General features: G+C 37.4%; 3 protein-coding genes across 4 annotated transcripts in view; 1 reads left to right on the plus strand and 2 right to left on the minus strand.

Moving 5' to 3' along the window:
- On the plus strand, positions 1–16853 carry LOC124267541 (bridging integrator 3-like). Of its 2 annotated transcripts, none has more exons than XM_046702467.1 (10): positions 1–56; positions 5489–5540; positions 6604–6644; positions 7274–7335; positions 7549–7685; positions 8321–8361; positions 8577–8637; positions 9864–9944; positions 10662–10796; positions 15386–16853. In XM_046702467.1, the coding sequence occupies exons 1-10, from the start codon at positions 49–51 to the stop codon at positions 15533–15535; spliced, it is 768 nt and encodes a 255-aa protein (XP_046558423.1). In that variant the 5' UTR covers positions 1–48; the 3' UTR covers positions 15536–16853. The 2 variants fall into 2 exon arrangements, with proteins under 2 accessions (XP_046558423.1, XP_046558422.1); XM_046702466.1 differs by lacking the exon at positions 1–56 and adding an exon at positions 5157–5269.
- On the minus strand, positions 2235–4770 carry LOC124267542 (2-aminoethanethiol dioxygenase-like). The gene has a single exon (XM_046702468.1). It carries the CDS (start codon positions 4764–4766, stop codon positions 4032–4034), a length of 735 nt encoding a protein of 244 aa, XP_046558424.1. The 5' UTR covers positions 4767–4770; the 3' UTR covers positions 2235–4031.
- Positions 16854–17572: 719 nt separating the features above from the next.
- The window catches only part of LOC124267540, a 34820-nt gene continuing 32048 nt past the window's right edge, over positions 17573–20344 (minus strand). Inside the window, exon 14 of the transcript XR_006896060.1 lies at positions 17573–19600. The gene's annotated coding sequence lies outside the window, so the exon portion shown is untranslated. The remainder of the gene's footprint in view (positions 19601–20344) is intronic.

A 20344-nucleotide genomic window follows, 5' to 3' on the forward strand; every position in this document is an offset into this window, starting at 1 on the left:
CAACAAACACTCGCTGCAAACGATGATAATGGATAACTGAAGTAAAATATGAGCTGGTATGCAGTGGAAACTGGTGTTTCTTTTTCAACGAATGAAGTTTGATAAATCATTACTGTTCAAGAGAATGTTGACAACTAAACGAATCTCGACTAACTTTCTTTGGTCGCATGATAAACGTTGAATCAACGTTTATGAAAGGTTGATCAACCAAACAACCAAAATTCAACGTTGATTCAACGTTGATTCAACGTTGTGTGCCCGCTGGGATATGTATTTGCTTCAGGGTCTGTATGACAGACTAGTCAATCAAACCTTCCGACCACCTCCGTGATCTTGTAGTAAATGGTCTCGTGGATAGAGCGTCAGCCACGAAAGCGGAAGGTCGGTAGTTCGAACCTTGGAACCACCACACCAATATGTGAAACCTATAATACACGTTCATTTGTAATGTGATATCCGCTCAGCAGGCCCTTGTGTCGTTGTTTTAATATTTCTAGATCAATAAATACCACGAGCGTCAAAAGTAAACTTAGGCACAGTATTATTCGTTACACTGCCATACTGACAGTATGATAGTTCTATAAAACGGGCATTATATTAGGCGGAAAAGTTACAGCGCGCCCACGCGAGCACACAGGTCACAACGTGAGTGCAATGAAATGAATACACCACACCCAGGGGCGGATCTAGGATTTAGGACTAGGAGAAGGGGTCGTGTGGGGTGGGTGGGTCCATGCAAAGTGACTGAGCTGTATGACCAGAATGGAATGATGATCTAAAACACGAGGGGCGGTGGGGGTAACCTAGCTAGAGGTTACAGCGTTCGCTCGGCCTGCCCGGGTTCGATTCCACAAATGGGTACAATGTGTGAAGCCCATTTCTGGTGTCCCAAGCCGTGATATTACTAGAATATTGCTAGACACGGTCTAAAACTAAAATCACTCACTCTGAAACACGAACAAAGCTCCATGTCAATGGGGCACATTGAAATAAAATTCAAAATACATGTGTATACTATTCACACTTTGCTAAGGATCAAATCATGTTTTCAACAGAAAACTATGATGTGGGGTCAAATTTGGTTTAAATACCTAAGCTTATTGTAAGCATGGATCATAGGTTTCAGTTTGTCATTTCTTCTTGTGGATCCCATACCTGCTATTGACAGGTGTTGTGTACTTGTCAGTGACTGGTTCCATGATTTGCAAAATGGCTGACTGGTGCCATGAAAACCATTTTTATGGTTACTCGTGTATCAGGTGCATAAGGTTAGATTAAAGTGACTGTTTGCCTAAAGAGGGGTTACCACATTATAAATTATCAAGTTTTAAATGGAAACAATTTCAAATTATGAATCTATGTTAGTAAAGTAGTGATTTTTTTGTGATCCTTAGCAAACTGTGAGTAGTATAGTGCCTCTTTTAAGGTAATGTACAGACCAGAAGCCAAGGTGGGTATTGTAACACATATCCTCCAGATGTGTTACTGTGGATGTTCTTAACTTGTTTTGAGTTGTATAAACTATAATGCAGCTATCAACATAAGAAAACAGCTTTCACACCCCAGGTCTTGGCAATAAAGCAAAACACACAGATGTTCTTATCACAGTATAAATACGCAGAAAACTTTGAAATGGTGTCACTTATTAAGAGAAAATAACTGTTAAACCTTCAGAATTGAAGACAAAGTGTGCTCTTTATTTGTGGACAATGAGGTAGCCTCCTCTTACTCATTCTAGACTCGGATTTGATCTCACACATGGCTACAATGTGTGAAGCCCATTTCTGGTGTCCACCCACCATGATATTGTTAGAATATTGCTAAAAGCGGCGGCGTAACACCTTATTCACTCACTCTTATTCATTTGACGTTTTTGTCAGGAGCATACCCCTGCTTTGTGGGTTTCAAACATTGAGATCTGCATCACCTCAAGATTTCTTCCCATTTAGCTGGTATTCCATGATGTAAACAAAATGTTCAAAGCACCAATGCACCAAATTCACTCACTATACAGACGACACAAAACTATTTGTGTGACTCTTACATGCTGTGGACATAGCTTAGATTTACCCTCACCTGTCTTTTGTCAGGGTCTCATCGAAGGTCTACTTTCTTCTGAACACGAGACAGTCCTTCAGGATGTCATTAAACATGTTGATTTAGGTAGTTTCTCTTTAATAGTTTATATTAAGTAAATAATTAGATCAAAGTAGAAAAAAAACAATAAGATATGCTGGTAATCAAAACATTTATACAGTCAAATTCTTTAAAGAACAGAGTAACAAATGATATTGGTTCATCAACAAGGTAAACAGCTGAGAATGCTTTAAGTGTAGCACTTTTGTAGGTCAGGCATAGATATATACAATCTTCTCTCTTCCAGCTCTTTGATAAACTGCAAGAATTGGAAAAACACAAGACTAGGATAAAGTGGAACACAATCACAGAATAGATGTTTGTCATTAAGTATCACACTCACACAAATTTTATCTTTCAGCTTTACAGGGTATTTGACTGTATACTAATTAGCATGATTAACAAAAGGAATAAAATACTGCCATTTCTAATACATATCTAGTAGTAGCTGTTGTAAATACTAGACATATCACATGTTTTGATTGTAGTGATGAAGATTCTGTGCTTAAACTTGCATGTCAACAAGTAAACAAAAAAGGGCAGCACAATCAAGATTTAGTCATCAGCCCTAGGGGCAGCAATGACCCTGCATCCCCATACCCCTTCACACAAAAAACAACCCCCTTCCCCACCCAATTACATCAGTTACAATTACATTAAATTGCATATCTTCTTCACTGTGCCAATTCCATCTCCAGTACATGGCAAGGCATTCCAGACTCAAAGAGAGAGTGAGTGAGTTAACATTTTACATCAGCAATATTTCAGCCATATTGTGGTGACCAGACTCAAAGAATGCAGCACATATAAAAGTGTGAGGTGAGAAGAAAGCTTGGGCCAAATGCCAGTTCTTATGTATTTGATTTCTGTAATTAAAAACATTGTTTGTTTGTAGCTTAGTGCCATTCTCAGTGATATCCTAGCAACTAAATATTTCAGTTTGGATCTGACAAACCAGTGACTGATATTGTGAGCAACAACAGATCATTACGATTTCCACAATCAACCAAATTACCTTAGCCCCAGACTCTAACATTATGGATATTCATGATCATAAGATCAATGTACTGTTTAATGAACACAGGTACCTTAACATCAATGACAATGTATGTCTGTGTCTCTCTCACACGCAATCACTCACACACCACATACATTTCTGCCAGGGTATTCTTACTCCCATAAAACTATGCAAAAGTTGGTGTTGGGGTATCCTTTGGGTTAAAACATTAACTTATCACGATGAAGATCAAGTATTGAATCTTATCCCATGCTGGTCATGCTGTAGCATGTGACAATGCATAAATCTACTTTTGACAACATGATACATCCACCCATGTATCTTTGTACATGTTTTATGCAACATACAAAAATGGTGGCAATTAAGTATCTCAATAGATATTATTCACTGACTCAGTGAATCAATATGTGATAGGAATATCATGACACATGGTCTAAGACTGTTCCCGGCATATACAAGATATAAACCATGAAAACAAAACCAAAGCCTGAATGTTTAAAATTGTGTATATAATGGAATACAGTAACAATCTATACCATGTACACAGTGCTGTGTATATAGATTGAAACTGGAAGTTTCATAAGCTGTCAACTCAATAAGTACACTTGAACATGGAAATGATGTTACTGATATCAGTAACATAGCATAACTGATTATCTTTACATACTCAAAACACACAAAATATAATTATTTTTGTAAACAGGTCAATATCATCACAACTTATGGTCACTCATTTGTCAAATGTAATAATTTCATAAGATAGGTAAATCATTAAGTATATTATGAATTAATAAATTATATGAAAGAGCCGACTGTAGAAGACCTCCTACTGTCTAGATGATACTAGATTTTGTATCATGAATGGAATTCAGAAACTTCACACAATTAGTGGTGGCCCCCGATAATCCAGTGTGTCACACCAGTATTCATGTGGCTGAGGAACCTGCATAAACCATCTGATTGTTGGTTTGCTGTTCTCTATAGATGCACTTTCAACATTTTTATTTCCCAAAATGCCGGACATTGGAAGCTCCTTGTAATAATGGCAGTCTCGACTCTGACTGTTGTTGTATGGAGGGGCCAAAATATCCAAGAAAGCAGCTACCCCACCTGCAGATTGTATCTCATGAATATTTCCATCACTTGGTGACAAAAAGCAGCAATCATCATTCGATGTAATTACTTGATCTTGGCGTAAACCGACTGATCTCACCAGAGGTTTCTGCCACAAATGTAATTTCTTTTCCACATCTTCTGGAATGTTCTGATCAGAAACAAGACTATAACTTTTCAAGTGAACCGACCCATGAATCACTTTACAGAATCCATACATGTTAGGGTGATCATGCATGGGTAATTTGCCTCCAGATTTCACGACAAATATTCCCATGGTAAAAATGTCATCCTCCCAAATGTGGACGTATGTGACAGGTGCGTCATGTTCCGAAGTTCTGTCTGTCACGGATTTCGGGTCAAAGTTAACATCTTTCGCGGTGATTGAATTCAATGCTAATTTGAGGTTATTCATCTGTTCTTTAAATACCGTGTCGTGTTGTTTACGGGAAAAACACTGGCAGGCTATCCGTGCTAACTTTTGTATGGGCGCAGCCATTTTTGATCCTTGTAATAATAACAAAGTCAAACCGAAACGAATTTTAGAGAAAATTATTTTTTTCTGAATATCTTATCAATTTAGTAAATAATATTATTCAACATTTAAAAAGGATACGAACACGTTATTATTTTAGGAAAAAAATCATTCGTTTTGATGTTTCAAGAGCTTAAAGTATTTAATAAATAACCCATTTCCGTATTTTCTTTTAGCATTGACTTTTGTATAATTTTAATCTCCAACCCTCATCAAAGTTGTCTTGTTAATTATTCATAACGTTTCACTGCTATTATTGTACATCCATATTAAATACGAGTTTATTATGTTGTTTTTAAATTCCAATGTTGTAGATAAGGACATTTAGCCATACATTTCTTCAAAAGCACAAAGACCTATCTGCAAGATAGTGTTTAAAGGGTACAAGGAAGTACACCGATATGGGTGGATAACAACAAACACCTGCCAAACGATGATAACGGAAGACTGAAATAAAATATGAGCTGGTATGCAATGGGAAACTGCGTTTTTCAACGAATCAGTTTGATAAATCATTAATGTTCAAGACAATAGCCGAGGTGTTAAAAACACACACACAAAATTAAAATCCAAATTTCCTGCTGAAAACGGATATTGATTAATGTTGGTTAGTTACATTCCACTACTGTTGTATATATGCCATTATTAGTTATTAGATGTTTTATGTTTCCATATTATTTCAACAGGAACCCGTTCAGCCGTTTGTCGGCGCCAAAAAAGACTGTGATATCAAGAACTGTAAGTGTTTCCATATAGCTTGAAAAGACAGGGGTTTCATATGATCAGAGAACTATTAACATTGTGTAATTTATACAAGTTGATATGGTTTAAGGGAACAAAATATATTGTTTGAATATGTAATGATGTACCCAAGGTGAATCATTCTTCAGCTTAGTAATATTAGAACCATCTAACGGGATTAGGTGGTCAGGTTCACTAACTTGGTTGACACATGTCATCATATCCAAATTATGTAGATCGATGCTCCTGCTGTTGATCACAGGATTGTCAGGTCCAGATTCGATTATTTACAGACCGCTGTCACATAGCTGGAATGTTGCTGAGTTAAGCAACAAGAAAAAACGAAAGAAAACATGTCCTTTTTTCATTGTTCTTGATTGATTAATTGTTGTTAAATGCTGCACTCAGGAATATTCCAGCTATATGGCAGCGGTCTGTAAATAATGAAGTCTGGACCAGGCCATCCAGTGATCAACAGCATGAACATCAATCTATGCAATTAGGATATTGACATGTGTTCATTGTTCTTAAAGAATCATATAATTACAAGCAAAACACTGACCACTGCTCAGCCACATGGTGAATATGTCTCGTACACCATGGTGAATACATAGTGCTGCTTATTTGCTTTCAGAGGTTAAATAAATATTTTGCATGACATATTCTAACCTTGTTCATGTATTCATGACTGGTATCAAAGTTTCCTCATTAAGAGCACAAAGTCTCTGTTCTATCATTGCTGAGTTTAATTGGCTGAACTTGATGACCTGTTTTAAATTCAGTGACAAGGTACACCCACACACCATGAGGAAGTCATCACACATAATCTCCTTTCTCTGTGTCAACAGAAAATAACCTTATGTATACAATGGTCTAATCTTCTACATGCCCTGACTCTGTACTTGTATGTAAAACAAGAGGATGTTTAGGAAGAGACATACATGCACCTTCAATCATCCTGTGAGTCAAGAGTTATGTCAGAATGTATTTGATATTTATCCTCAACTACATTCATCACAATCAAGTGATTTCATAAATATTTCCATTCATTTGTTTTCAGGCTGAAAGGGAATTTGAAAAAGAAGTAAAGAAATTAGAGGAGTAAGTATTCAATTTTGATATCTTGTTTCTGGTCATGTATCTATGGTTGGACATGGTAGGGTGTATACCAGCTGTTTTATTGTCGAAATAAGATACTTCATAAATATGCTCTTCTGATTATTCTGTAGATTTAAGATACATCAATGGAGGCAAATAAATCCATCTACTTGCTGGGTTAAGGAATATCATCGGAACTACTGAAACTGAATTCGTCATTTACAAATATATATCATATGCGTGATATTGGTCAAAGTCCATGGAAATTTACATCCTTGTGATAGGAGCCTAATAAAGCCTTGGATAATCTTGTTAATTGGGCTATTTAATATTTCAGTCACTGTTATGTATTTTGTACACTATATTTCATGTTATTCAATGTCTTTTACTTTTGGAACTGGTAATTTCCTAAAGGGTTAGTGGTTGGGTGGAAACTTATCCTTTATTGGTCCAAAAATATAACTCTGTCTTTTGTCTGATTTTAAACTGTATTTACTGGATGTACATGAATGATTCTTGTATATGACCAATAGTAACATGAGGTGTGTATGAAAATAAAGATATTGTGTATTTGTTTTGTAATTTATGTTTGTGAAGAGATGTATCTTGTATAGGTGAGTTTCTCTCCTCAGATTAGACGAGGTCACGAGAAAGTTGTACAAGGATGCTAAACGCTTGGTTGAGGCTAATAATGGTAAGTTCACTGTTTATCATGTTTACAGGCCGCATGTTTTATGGTTGACATATTTTTCCTAATTGACCAGCATGATTTGATTAGGCCAGTCAAAAGAATGAATTATCCCTATGCATTTGCTTGATTTCGAGCTCCACTGCCGCTACAATTGTTTTTTCACATCATTTTTACAGATGTAAGAGTACTTTTTAACAAATGTTTGCTATTTTTCAGCCGTTACAAAAAGTGAGCGCAAGCTGACCCAGGACCTTTTGACCTCTGCCTTCTGCCAAGGGGAGGATACTCTGCATCGCAATGTGGAGGAGTGGGATCATGCTGTTGTTAAGCTTGATCTTCATGCTCAGGAACTGGTGAGCTATCTAACGATATGGATAAAATGGCTGGATCTTCAGTTTAAGAACAATATGACTGTATATATCATGTGCTCTTATACATGCTTTACATGTTCGAATCCAACAAACATTTTAGGTCAAGCTTGGTGACAGTTAGGGACCATTCAATAGAGTCTTTTTACAGTCTGATGACTTTTGATGATATATATTTTGGGCATCACTGAACATGTTGAATATGAACATTAGCTTGCCATTAACTTTGTCCTTGTGTTTAAACCTGCAGATATATTCTAGATTGACTGATGTACTGATTGATTTCTCAGTGACAGTATTGATTATAACAGCTCAGTGTCTGTCAATATAGAATTGTACCTGTGAAGTTTCGTGTTAGAATGGTCTTCAACGACCCTTGCTTGCCATAAGAGGCTTATGTGTTGTCAGACTTGCAGACTTGGATGATGCATGTCACCATATCCAAATTGCATAGATCAATGCTCATGATGTCAATCACTGGATTGTTTGATTCAGACTCAATTGTTTACAGCAGGCATCAGATAGCTAACAAATTACTAGTGCGGTGTTAAACAACAAACAAACAGTGAAGAAAAGAAGTAACTTAAATTGTGAATGTATGATAAATATTTATTTTCCAGAATGCTGTCATGCAGAAAACATTGATAGACCCCATGAAAAAGTGAGTATTGTGTACTGGATTTCTTTAAATTGTTTAGAGACTTTGTAACAAGACGGAATAAAAGATAAATATTGTTAAATACTGGTTTAGGTCAAGTTGTGTCCCCAGTGATTTATTGAAATTTGTGTACCTGTTGATACATTGAAAGGTTTTGGATGACTGATGGGTTTTTCCATTTAATGTAAACCTGTTTCCAGTTGATGTTTTGTTTGCAGATACAACAGTATTTTCCCAAATGTTCAAGCAGCTGTCAAGAAGAGAGAACAAAGCTTGCAGGCAAGTTAATAAACTGACTATCCCAATTCACCAGGTTTGTATATTCAGTCAGGACCGGGGATAGAAAACAACATCTAACTGTCATACTTTTCATGACCTTTAGGAAACAGACATACAGTATCTCTGGAATAAGAGATTCTTAAAGGCATTGTGTTTATTATGTGACCTAAATTTCTACTATCTGATTGGTTGAATCGTCACTTGGGTGTCTTGACACAACAATATGTTATGTTAACCGCACATGGGGTTGATGTAATAATTTGCAGACCACACTCGGTTAAAAATAGAATTGTAACCCCATAACGTAAACTTCTGATCCTGCATGTCTCCTGCAACTGCCCAAGATAAGCATCACTACGTTCCTGTGCCAATACTGATTCAGAGTTGCTTCCCTTTCCAAACAATGGCTGATGAGAAGGTTGATAGATGTAATCTTAAACCAATCTTACACTCATGGCCATCACAGTTTTTGTGTCATATAACAGTTATTGACTTAGTTTTGGTTGATCGCCTTAGTGAATAGCACTTGTCCAAGGTCTATGAATCATTGGATCAACATCAAGTGAAGTCAGTAATCCTATGTTATTATCCGTGTCTCTGTAGCCTTACGGTTCACTCACAGAAAAAATTAACATTGCAACATCATCCTCTGGAATAAACAGGCATGTCGTGTGATATTAGTCTTCATATTCAAGCAAAACACACAGTTGTTCCTATAATATTATAAAAATGCTGAAAACTTTGAAATGGTGAGACTTATTCTAATGAAGAGAATATAACTGGAAAACCTGATGATAACTAAGGTGTTTTTATGTATTTGGGGGCAGTGGGGTAGCCTTGCTCACTCGTCACACACAAGACCTGGGTTTGATTCCCCACATGGGTACGTGTGACTGACCCATTCTGGTGTCCTTTGCTGGGATATTGCTGAAAGTTTGGTAGAACCCAATTCACTTACTCAAATCTGAAAGAATTGTCTTCTAAAGAGAAGCAAGATGTAGGAATCTGAAATTTTCAGGATTGTAAGAAAATAAAATACACTTTACTTGTCCATGCCATATGATGTGATTGTGACACAATAAAGGTCTGGAGTGTAAACAAGAGAGGATCAGTTAAAGAAAGAATGAAAATTACATTAGATTGATTGTAATCTCTGATTGTTTTTTGGATGGCTTGTTGTGGGAGCTGACAGGGTGTTTGAAATTTTGAGTCCATATTTTGTGCAGGAGTTCCGGAAGTGTCAGGCCAAGGTGGACAAGTACCAGGAGCGGGACCGGACCGGTCAGAACGTGGTGAAACTGGACCAGGTGGGCTGCTGTTTTGCTTACTATTGACCCCCTTGTGATCCCAGGACGATTAGGGACCATTCATTAATTGTAGGGTGGATGAGAGGAAACTAGGAGGGCACCCAAATATATGGCAGGAGCTGAAGTGGGTTTACAAAATGATACAGACATTTCCACATTTCGGATGATCAACAAGAAAAGCAATTACATATGAAGGTCCTTTGCATGTTGTCTGTTTTTTGGGGGTAGGGGTGGGGAGTCATGAAAAATAAAATATTACAAGGGGGAGGGCAGGGGGCATTCAAACATAAGAATAAGACAAGCAAAAGGGGAGGCTACTTATTTTTATTTGTTAGGAACCTCTGCTCCTTCTAACTGCCCTATGTCCTTCACCCCCCTACGAATATATAAGTGGTCAGACTTAGTCACTTCTCTTAGTGACTGGCTTTTTATAGGGTTCTGTTCACGTGGATCACACATGGTTTGCCTGGTCCAGACTTTACAGTCCATAAACAAAATTCACTCACTCCATTACTTACATTTAATTAGCTTCCAGTCTTTGAATAGATCATTAGTAAAGATTGTATTGCTGCAATGGAACTCACCATCCAGTGTCCCATGGATATTTAGATGAAGTGGCAGTTTATGATGGCGAAAAGAAAACAAACGTTAATATTTGAGATGGATAAACTTCTAAAAATTGTAATTAAAAATCAGTCCATGTTACCATGGTTTCAGAGTAAGAAATCTCTAGCATTGGCTAAGGAGGACTTCCAGGTACAGAACTCAGCAATCGTGGAAGACATGCCTAAACTGTACGAGAGTAGAATCGACTACTTCCACCCCTCCCTGGAAGCACTCATCCGATCACAGGTTGTGTAACATATCATCAAGTCTGTGTCATGTCTGTGTTGTGTTCTATGTTGAATCTGTGTCATGTCCTTGTTTTGCTGTGTTCTGTCTGTGTCTTGTCTGTGTTGTGTTCTATGTTGAATCTGTGTCATGTCCTTGTTTTGCTGTGCTCTGTCTGTGTCTTGTCTGTGTTGTGTTCTATGTTGAATCTGTGTCATGTCCTTGTTTTCCTGTGTTCTGTCTGTGTCTTGTCTGTGTTGTGTTCTATGTTGAATCTGTGTCATGTCCTTGTTTTGCTTTGTTCTGTCTGTGTCTTGTCTGTGTTGTGTTCTATGTTGAATCTGTGACATGTCCTTGTTTTGCTGTGTTCTGTCTGTGTCTTGTCTTTGTTGTGTTCTATGTTGAATCTGTGTCATGTCCTTGTTTTCCTGTGTTCTGTCTGTGTCTTGTCTGTGTTGTGTTCTATGTTGAATCTGTGTCATGTCCTTGTTTTGCTGTGTTCTGTCTGTGTCTTGTCTGTGTTGTGTTCTATGTTGAATCTGTGTCATGTCCTTGTTTTGCTGTGCTCTGTCTGTGTTATATGTGTTATAGCTGTGTCATGTCTGTGTTATATGTGTTATAGCTGTGTCATGTCTGTGTTATATGTGTTATAGCTGTTTATTGTCTGTGTCCTGTTTATGTTATATGTTCTATCTGTATATTGTCTGTGTCCTGTTTGTGTCATGTCTGTGTTAGCCCCCTGGATGCCGAGGGTTTTTTTCAGGTGCACATTTACATACAGTTTGAAAAGTGAACGTTGTGCGAGAATTGCGCTCGCGTGGTCCTGAATCTACGTAAGGCTATAAAATTACACAGACATGTAGAATATTAAATTTTCTATCCGTTGGTATAAATATAAGTGCAACTACCTCGGCGGTTTGAGAAATATACCTTTCTTAATGTTGTCAAATTTTTGTTATGAGTTTAAAAAAACAGTAAATTTCTCCGCTTTTTATTGCGCACCGATAAAAGCACTGTGCTACGATTTTTTTAATTGGCATCTTTACGGAAAGTGTGAGCGAAGAAAATACAGCCTTATATCTGAACGACATAAGTGCATATGAATTGGGTTCATGTGCTTAACGTTATACGCTCAACATTAAAAATGACTAGCAATAAATGTCAAAAATAGATTTTCTTCTATGACGTCAAACAACGACAGAGAGGTCATACATGTATAATGATAAGGGGGCATAACTCCGTTATGCTTAACACTAGGTCAATGTAACTCAGATCACATGGAGAGAATTTGTTGTGGATACGGACGCTATAGTTTCGGTATTTTTTGTTAACGGTGAACCAAACTATTCCAATTCAAAGTTCCCTAATGTGAGCGGATACGCTTTGGTAGTTTCACAATTTATAAGAAAAGATGACATCGTACTACATGTGAAATAACGGAATAGCGATTTGGATGGCCCTATCGATTATATAAGTTAGTTCTTAGATTCCCATATTCTCCTGTTTGTGTAGATGTATTTTGATTAATTTTGCATCGTTATTACCAGAGTAGTAGCCATATCTTCAAATGTAATGAAATTGCTGAAAATAATACAACATTTTAGATGACGTCATTGCTTGTTTTATGTATTTTGCGATGTCGGAAAAAGACGACATTGGTATGCTGATTAGTATATATCTCACCTAATTTCCATTAATTGTACAAAAGGTCTCGGCTTCTTAGTCAGAATTTAACACTCTTCAGACAAAACATGAAATGACTGATTTTTCCATTTAAATAGTGTCCTGAATATATCAACAATTAGATGGTTTGACTGTGTATCTTATTGTGAACAACACGCGCACCTATTTGGCATCAAGTTAAGGTCAATGAAAAATAATATTTCACAACACCCGAATATTTTCTGTAGGATAAGAATTGTCTTTGTTTATGATTATGTAGCTATTTCTCTTCATAAGTATGCAATGAAAGATGCAAAACGATAGCTTTTTATATATGGAACTATATAATTAGAATATGGATGTAAAATTGTCCAAATTAAGACATGACATGGTTTATATATTTTTAAACAATTTTCGTTTATATATAGTTTGAGTTTAATATCTGGTCATCACAATACTTTTTAATCGAATATATACAATGATAGTGAATCATAAAACGTTTCCGACAAACGCGCACCTGGCCAATCAATATACATCGTTTGTCTATAAAACGACACAAAAATATGCAATGAACAAGACAATTCCTTTAAATATATGTGCACATACGTTTCATAACATATATAAATCATTTTCATTAATATTATCAGTTTTACATAAGTTGAATTATATCGCCGTTCATTAACCTGTTCATATGAAACTGCAATATTAGTCCAAATGCATTGAATATTGTACATCGTAGGAACTAAAGTAGTTGCAGTTATGGCTACATTGATCTTCTAACACTTGTGTAAAGGTTTAAAATATGGTGTACTGCACTAAATGTGCCAATTTCTTATGTAATTATTATTCAAAAATCAAACACTTTCAAAGAATAAAACACCGTGAACCCTATATGCACGTATGATATGATATTGAACAAGGCCAAAAGTAGATACTAAAGTCAGTTTCATGAAAAAATATCTGAACTATACGCAAAATATACATCATAATACTGACAGTGTAATCGGAAGGATTGGCCGATTGTGTTTACTCTTGTTCAACCGACCTTCACCTCAAAGAAATTGCCTAATATGTACAACAATGTTGACGTATGACATCACTACCGATGACCGATTTCTTACAAAATGGCGGCTTCGCTGACAAGGGTACACTGGATTTTGCGAGGACCCCTCCCTTGATCAGGGATCGTTTGTACATAAATATGAGATGTAAGTAATCAGAATGATTCTGACTATCGGTGTACTGTTATATGTTTTTATCTTTTTCACTGTAAGGAAGAGAATAAGCCAGAAATGCTGACAATTACCGTTGTCGTTCTGCGTGATTTTGCGTCCGTCATGGCATCATGCTGCACGGAAACTTTGACAATTTCTTATGAATTATCAAATCATTGCATTTTAACTATTTTTAATTTCCAATTTCTTGCTACGATACTCTTTCCATGAATATTCTAAAGGTATGGAGCCATTGCAAGCAATGAATAGACAGCTGGGTGTCGGAAAATTTCAGAAAATGCTACGCAGTGTAAAATCTTTGTTTACATTTCAAACAAGCGTAGTCTTTCGAGCACAGCGTTTGTTTTCAAACCCAATATTTTATGTTTTATTTCATCTAGACAGTCGGTATTGGTGACAAAGACCATTTGTTATGTGATTCTAAAATGTATGGGGAATTCAGTCATGCATTTGTCGCAGCTGAATATGAAATCTACGTGATGTAATAGGCGTCTCAATACCGGCCTTCGCGAAACGTGATTTTGTAAACACTATCCAATATGGCGGAAAGCGCACTTTGGCGTTCGTGTAGGCGTATTTTCTAAAACGTCCCAACCGATTCTAGGTACATTGGCAACGTTTCAGAATTGTCATTAGTGATTTCATGAAAAACTGATATCAGTGATCATTTATATGCTATTTTTGAAATTCAATACTCCCAGTAAGTATACGATTTTCACATTTCAAAACATACAGCAAATAACGCTGTGAATCACGCTTTCGTACTGCGTAAAAAATGGCGACATTTTCGACAAAGCCTATTTTGAAAGGTCATATTAGCTTTGTCTAAAGTAATTGTGGGTGGTATCAAGAAACAGGAAATTTCCTGCAGAATTCGAAACTGAGAAGTGTATTTGTGTGCGTGGGATATTTTGATTTTTATTGGACTTCAAAGTGAGGGTTGAAGGGGAAGGACATATATGTCCCTGTGGCACCCAGGGGGTTAAAGTGTTCTATATGGGTAATGTTTGTTCTAACTGTGTCATGTCTGTGTTCTATCTGTGTCATAGACTGTTCTATCTGTGTCATGTCTGTGTTATAGCTGTTATGTTATGTGTTATAGTTGTGTCATGTCTGTGTTCTATCTGTCATGTCTGTGTTATAGCTGTTGTGTTTGCTGCTACAGTTGTGTCATGTCTGTGTTCTGTCTGTGCCATGTTTGTTATAGCTGTGTCATGTCTGTGTTGTGTATGAGTTGTGCCTGTGTCATGTCAGTGTTATATATGTTATAGCTGTGTAATGTCTGTAATTGCTGTTCTGCTTTTGTCATGCTTCTTATAGCTCTGTCATGTATGTGTCATGTCTGTGTTATATGAGTTGAAACTGTGTCATGCCTGTGTTCTGTCTGACATGTCTGTGATATAGTTGTGTAATGTCTGTGTCATGTCTTTGTCATATTGGAGTGATGGGGTAGCCTAATGGGTAAAGCATCCGCTCATCGGGTTCGATTTCCCACATGGGTACAATGTGTGAAGCTCACCTACGTATCAGCCTACTTACGCAAGATCATTCAAATTCCTATTTGTACAGAATTATAGTTAACAGTATTAAAAGATGTATCAGGATATTTTTATTAATTTCATTTTACTTATGCTTAGTTTGATGTCTGCAGATTTGTAAACCAAATTACTGTTTATAGTTGACTCTTTTGTGAATTTATTTGCTGTGTTTCAGGTAACCCATAATACTGAGGCCTACAAGGTGTACAGTGAGCTCTCCTCAACTCTATGTGGCCTTAAAAACTACACAGATGACGATTATAAATCTAGGATGCAACAGACTCTATCTGAAATAAAAGCCTTATCAATCACTGTGGATGACTGACCTATGATGGCAGCTAACAGCAGGACATCATCTGTGCCCTGGGTATCTGTGGCTGTGTGGGAGACTGTATGATTGTATTAAGTGTCCCATTCTGAAACCGAGTTTGGGAACAAGGAACATATGACATGGATGACCCAACACATGTACCAGCTTTAATCTTAACTGTTTTGACATTTTGTAGAATTTCTATTCTATATCTTATTTAGCTGTCATTACTTGATGTTACTTTGAAAAGAAAGATTAGTGCTGTGTAGTATATCAAGGTTAAGGATGCGAAATGTTTGTCTCTCCACTTGTGAAGAGTTGTAAAGGGGAAACAATCCCTCCTGAGAGTGAGCATCTGACTGCAGATCATCTGCAGGTAACATGCCAGAAAATATTTATTGTTTTCGAATGCAAAGTTGTGAAAGAAGAAATCCAATAACATGTACGTCCTTGATATACCAGATGTGGTAATGATTCTGAAACTGATTTTTTTAGTGTTTTATGTTCAGTATGGTCAAATACATCACCGGTCACTCTACTCATATTGGGTGTTTTTCAGTCATATCAGCATATCAGTCTAAGTAAACTTAGGCTCAGTATTATTCGTTACACCGCTATACTGAGTCTAACAAACCCTAGTAGAAGGTCGTGTCAGCTAACCTTTGAGCGACCTATGACTGTCCAATCAAACACGAGATGGCCGAATGGATTTAACCAATCAGGCAACTGCTACTACTGGTTCAATGGGACTTACAAAATAGTGACGCAAGACGAAATTGACTGTCGGTTGCTGATCTCTCAACAAACAAAAAGTGCATAAAACACAGATATTTGACCTGCAGTATATACATGTAGGGGTTTTCTGAGGACATGGTTATTATTAGCTTATATTTCCACAAGATGACATCCTGGAATATTGACGCTATTTTCAGCGACTGTTTACTCACTGTTGTGAATAATGGCTTCCTCCATGTTTATCACTCAGAAGCGATCATTCGGAAACGTTTTCGGGGTAAAAGTTCAGACGGTATGTGCGAATGTTAACTTTCGTGATTTGGTATGTTGTGTTTTGATTGGTCAATTCAAAAGGTTAGATGACGTGACCTTCTACTGGGGTTTGTCAGACTCAGTATAGCAGTGCAACGAAATAATACTGAGCCTAAGTTTACTTAGACTGCATGTACATACTGATGAATTAAAACTATTGAAAATATCAAAGAAGCATGTGTTTGGTATGAAATTTTGCATTGTACTTCTGAGACCACCAGACACTGGCAGTGTAGTGTCACACCCATATTCCATATTCTCATTTGAATACAACATTTACATTTTACAGCAGTTGTATGTGTTCCTTTAGTTGTAGTCTTCTGTAAGGTGCACAGTGGTTAGGTGAGGTGAGGTGAAATTGGTTTAACGTTGCGTTAGAGAATATTTCGCTCATATGACGACGTGCATGCGTATGTATGTGTAAGTGCGGCTGCTTGTACTAGCCCAGACTGAAGCTGGTTTTATAGTGCTAGCCTACTGAGATACCATGCCGCAGTGAAGCATGAATACCCCACTCAGACACATTATACTGACTCCAAGCCGACCAGTCCTTGTTGTACCCATTAATGCCGAGCGCGCCAGGCAGGGACCAACAATTACCATATTTTAACGTCTTTTGGTAGGACGTGGTCGGGGATCGAACCCGTGACCTTCCGCTCTAACCACTACACCACAGAGGTTGTCCCTAGTGGTTAGTGTTGGCTGAAGACCTGGATTTGATTCCCCTCACTGGTGCTTTATGTGATGACATGTGTTAACCAAGTCAGCGGGCCTGACCACCTGATTGTGTTAATCGCCTCTTACAATAACCTTGGGTTGCTGAAGACCAATTCTAACCCGGATCTTCACAGTTTAGTCTAGCATGAGCTACCTGGAACCTACATGCTGTATCAGATGACATCCAACTTGGAGACTAGCCCAAGGTGTACAGGACCTAATGTATCCACATTAATAACTTCTGGTCTGACAACAGAAAATTCCTATGTGAAACACAACAAAATTCTCTTTTAAAAACATGATCATGATTTATTACATTTTGATTTGTTCGATACAAAAGTATTATTCTGATAAAATGATTCAGTAACAAAGAAATAATCACTCAAAGTACAAAATACCCTTTAACTGTGGGTTTGTGAAACAGTTTCAACAGGCACATCCTTCAAGAAAACACAAGATCCAGGCAACATCACGTACCCAATCAGTGTCCTGCTGACTAAACAAAAAGTGATTTTTTTTTCAGAAAGCCACATCAGCAATATTGCAAAACAAAGAAGGAAACTAACTTTTTGCATATCTTGCATATTTTTCATGCATGTATGTACAACATTATTCCCGAAAAGTTTGACTGTCACTTTGAACAATGAATCATTCAAAATTCCATTATTATTGTATCAGACCATATCCATCAAAAGAATTCATTTTGGTCTGTTCTTGAGACGCCTATTCACAAATCAAAACCAAAAGATTTGTTTTATGTGTAATTTAACACCTCTTACAGCGGTAAGGCACATATTGGAACAGAAGAAAACTGTCCTTTTATACCCGAAACTGCTACACTCAAAATGATCTTCCATTTCTCAAACATGCCCACATGATCATCAGACATACATGATTATCAATTTATTGAAATTAATGTCAACTGTTATGTAATAACTGAAACGGTCATTTTGACAAGTGAAACAAATCAAATCTGAAAACGCAAATATAACAACCAACAAATTTGCAACTAAACTGCAATATACCTGCATATTCAGGTTTCTAGGTTAATGTAGATTGTGACGTCAGTGGAATATGTGAACACTGATCAAAAGGCCCATCTGCTGACATGGTATGGAAGATAAGGTTCAGTGTGAACCTTCTGGGTTCAATCAACCCAGAGGCCATACCATGTAACACAACACATTCATTGCCACTACCAAGGTGAAATGAAACTACTATCTACTATGTGCACAAGTTTACGTAACACATGACTGCTCTGAACATCAAGAGCGAGTAATTCATAAATGGTCATGCCCTTATTTCAAAACCATTCCTGTATTTGTTCAAATCTTGTTCAAGCTCCCCACTGTACATTTGATACAATGCATGCAGTTTAAATGAAATAGATTTATATTTATTTTACATTTGACTAGATTGCAACCAGAGATCATATGAAATATATTTCTGTCCTATTTGAAGTTAAAAAGACAGTATCGTGCGTGTGCATGCGTGTGTGTGAGTGCATGATTTTACATATCTGCAGTATTTCAGCTAGAAGATGGCAGTCTGTAAGAAATTGATTCACATCCGGTGAATGATATGAGCAAATATTTATATAGCCAGCGTATGATTACATGTCATCCACAGAGTCTGACCACCGCATCTGCCTCTCACAAACAGCTTAGGTTTTTCCTGCCCGATTGTAACCTGGCATGCCTATGATCAACATGGTTGTTCTCCATGGAAGGTATGACCGTAACGACTCAACACAGACACAGGTATTATCAGTAAACCAACTTCTACAAGCATGTGACACGCATCTGCTCAAGTACATCAGCATGACAAATGAAACAGTTCACACAAAAATCAAAGATATTTCTTCAACAACGGAATGCCTTTTAAACTAACAATGATCAATAAAAACATAACAAAAATCTTCAGTTATATTACACTTGCAGGTCAAGAATAAACAAATGAGTTGAAAAAAAACACACTTTCCCTAACATGGTGCAAGTTTGAAAAAACCCAAAACAACAATTTTTATGTATCACAATGCCAGATCTGTGGCATTTGTTATTCAACATGTAAGATGGCTGACACAAGACGATTGGTTATCCTAGGACCGTTCTTTTGATATTATGCAATCAAATTTCATATGTTGATTAACGTCCAACGACAGCAAGGCAATGTTAGTTAAAGTAGAGTTACAGCACACTTTTGAAAATAATTTCTTCCAATGATAATATTACGATATTTATATGTCAACACTATTCGTACACTTCAAAAAGAATGTGTGTGCACCCTGCATTCTGACACTAACCTGCAGACATCACACTGCATCAACAGACATCACACTGTATCTGTACATCACACTGAATCTGCAGGCATCACACTGAATCTGCATGGATCTGCATGGAACACACTGAATCTGCAGGCATCACACTGAATCTGCAGACATCACACTGAATCTGCAGGGAACACACTGAATCTGCAGACATCACACTGAATCTGCATGGAAAACACACTGTATCTGCAGGCATCACACTGTATCTGCAGACAGCACACTGTATCTGCAGACATCACACTGAATCTGCAGACAGCACACTGTACCTGCAGACAGCACACTGAATCTGCAGACAACACACGGAGTCTGCAGACAGCACACTGTATCTGCAGACATCACACTGTATCTGCAGACATCACACTGTATCTGCAGACATCACACTGAATCTGCAGACATCACACTGTATCTGCAGACATCACACTGTATCTGCAGACAGCACACTGAATCTGCAGACAGCACACTGCATCTGCAGACAGCACACTGTATCTGCAGACATCACATCTGAGACATCACACTGCATCTGCAGACATCACACTGAATCTGCAGACAACACACTGAATCTGCAGACAGCACACTGAATCTGCAGACATCACACTGAATCTGCAGAGAACACACAAAATCTGCAGACAGCACACTGTATCTGCAGACATCACACTGAATCTGCAGAGAACACACTGAATCTGCAGACATCACACTGAATCTGCAGAGAATACACTGAATCTGCAGACATCACA

This window comes from Haliotis rubra, unplaced genomic scaffold (genome assembly GCF_003918875.1).
Source record: "Haliotis rubra isolate DU_JTF1 unplaced genomic scaffold, ASM391887v1 Scf132, whole genome shotgun sequence".
Lineage (NCBI taxonomy): Eukaryota > Metazoa > Mollusca > Gastropoda > Lepetellida > Haliotidae > Haliotis > Haliotis rubra.

Bases quoted from the DNA above. Each gene is read 5' to 3' on its own strand.
- LOC124267541 (XM_046702467.1), top strand. The intron at 7,686-8,320 runs GTGAGCTATCTA...TTTATTTTCCAG, and splicing joins ATCTTCATGCTCAGGAACTG to AATGCTGTCATGCAGAAAAC. The intron at 9,945-10,661 runs GTGGGCTGCTGT...CCATGGTTTCAG, and splicing joins ACGTGGTGAAACTGGACCAG to AGTAAGAAATCTCTAGCATT.
- LOC124267542 (XM_046702468.1), bottom strand. From the start codon at position 4,766: ATGGCTGCGCCCATACAAAAGTTAGCACGGATAGCCTGCCAGTGTTTT.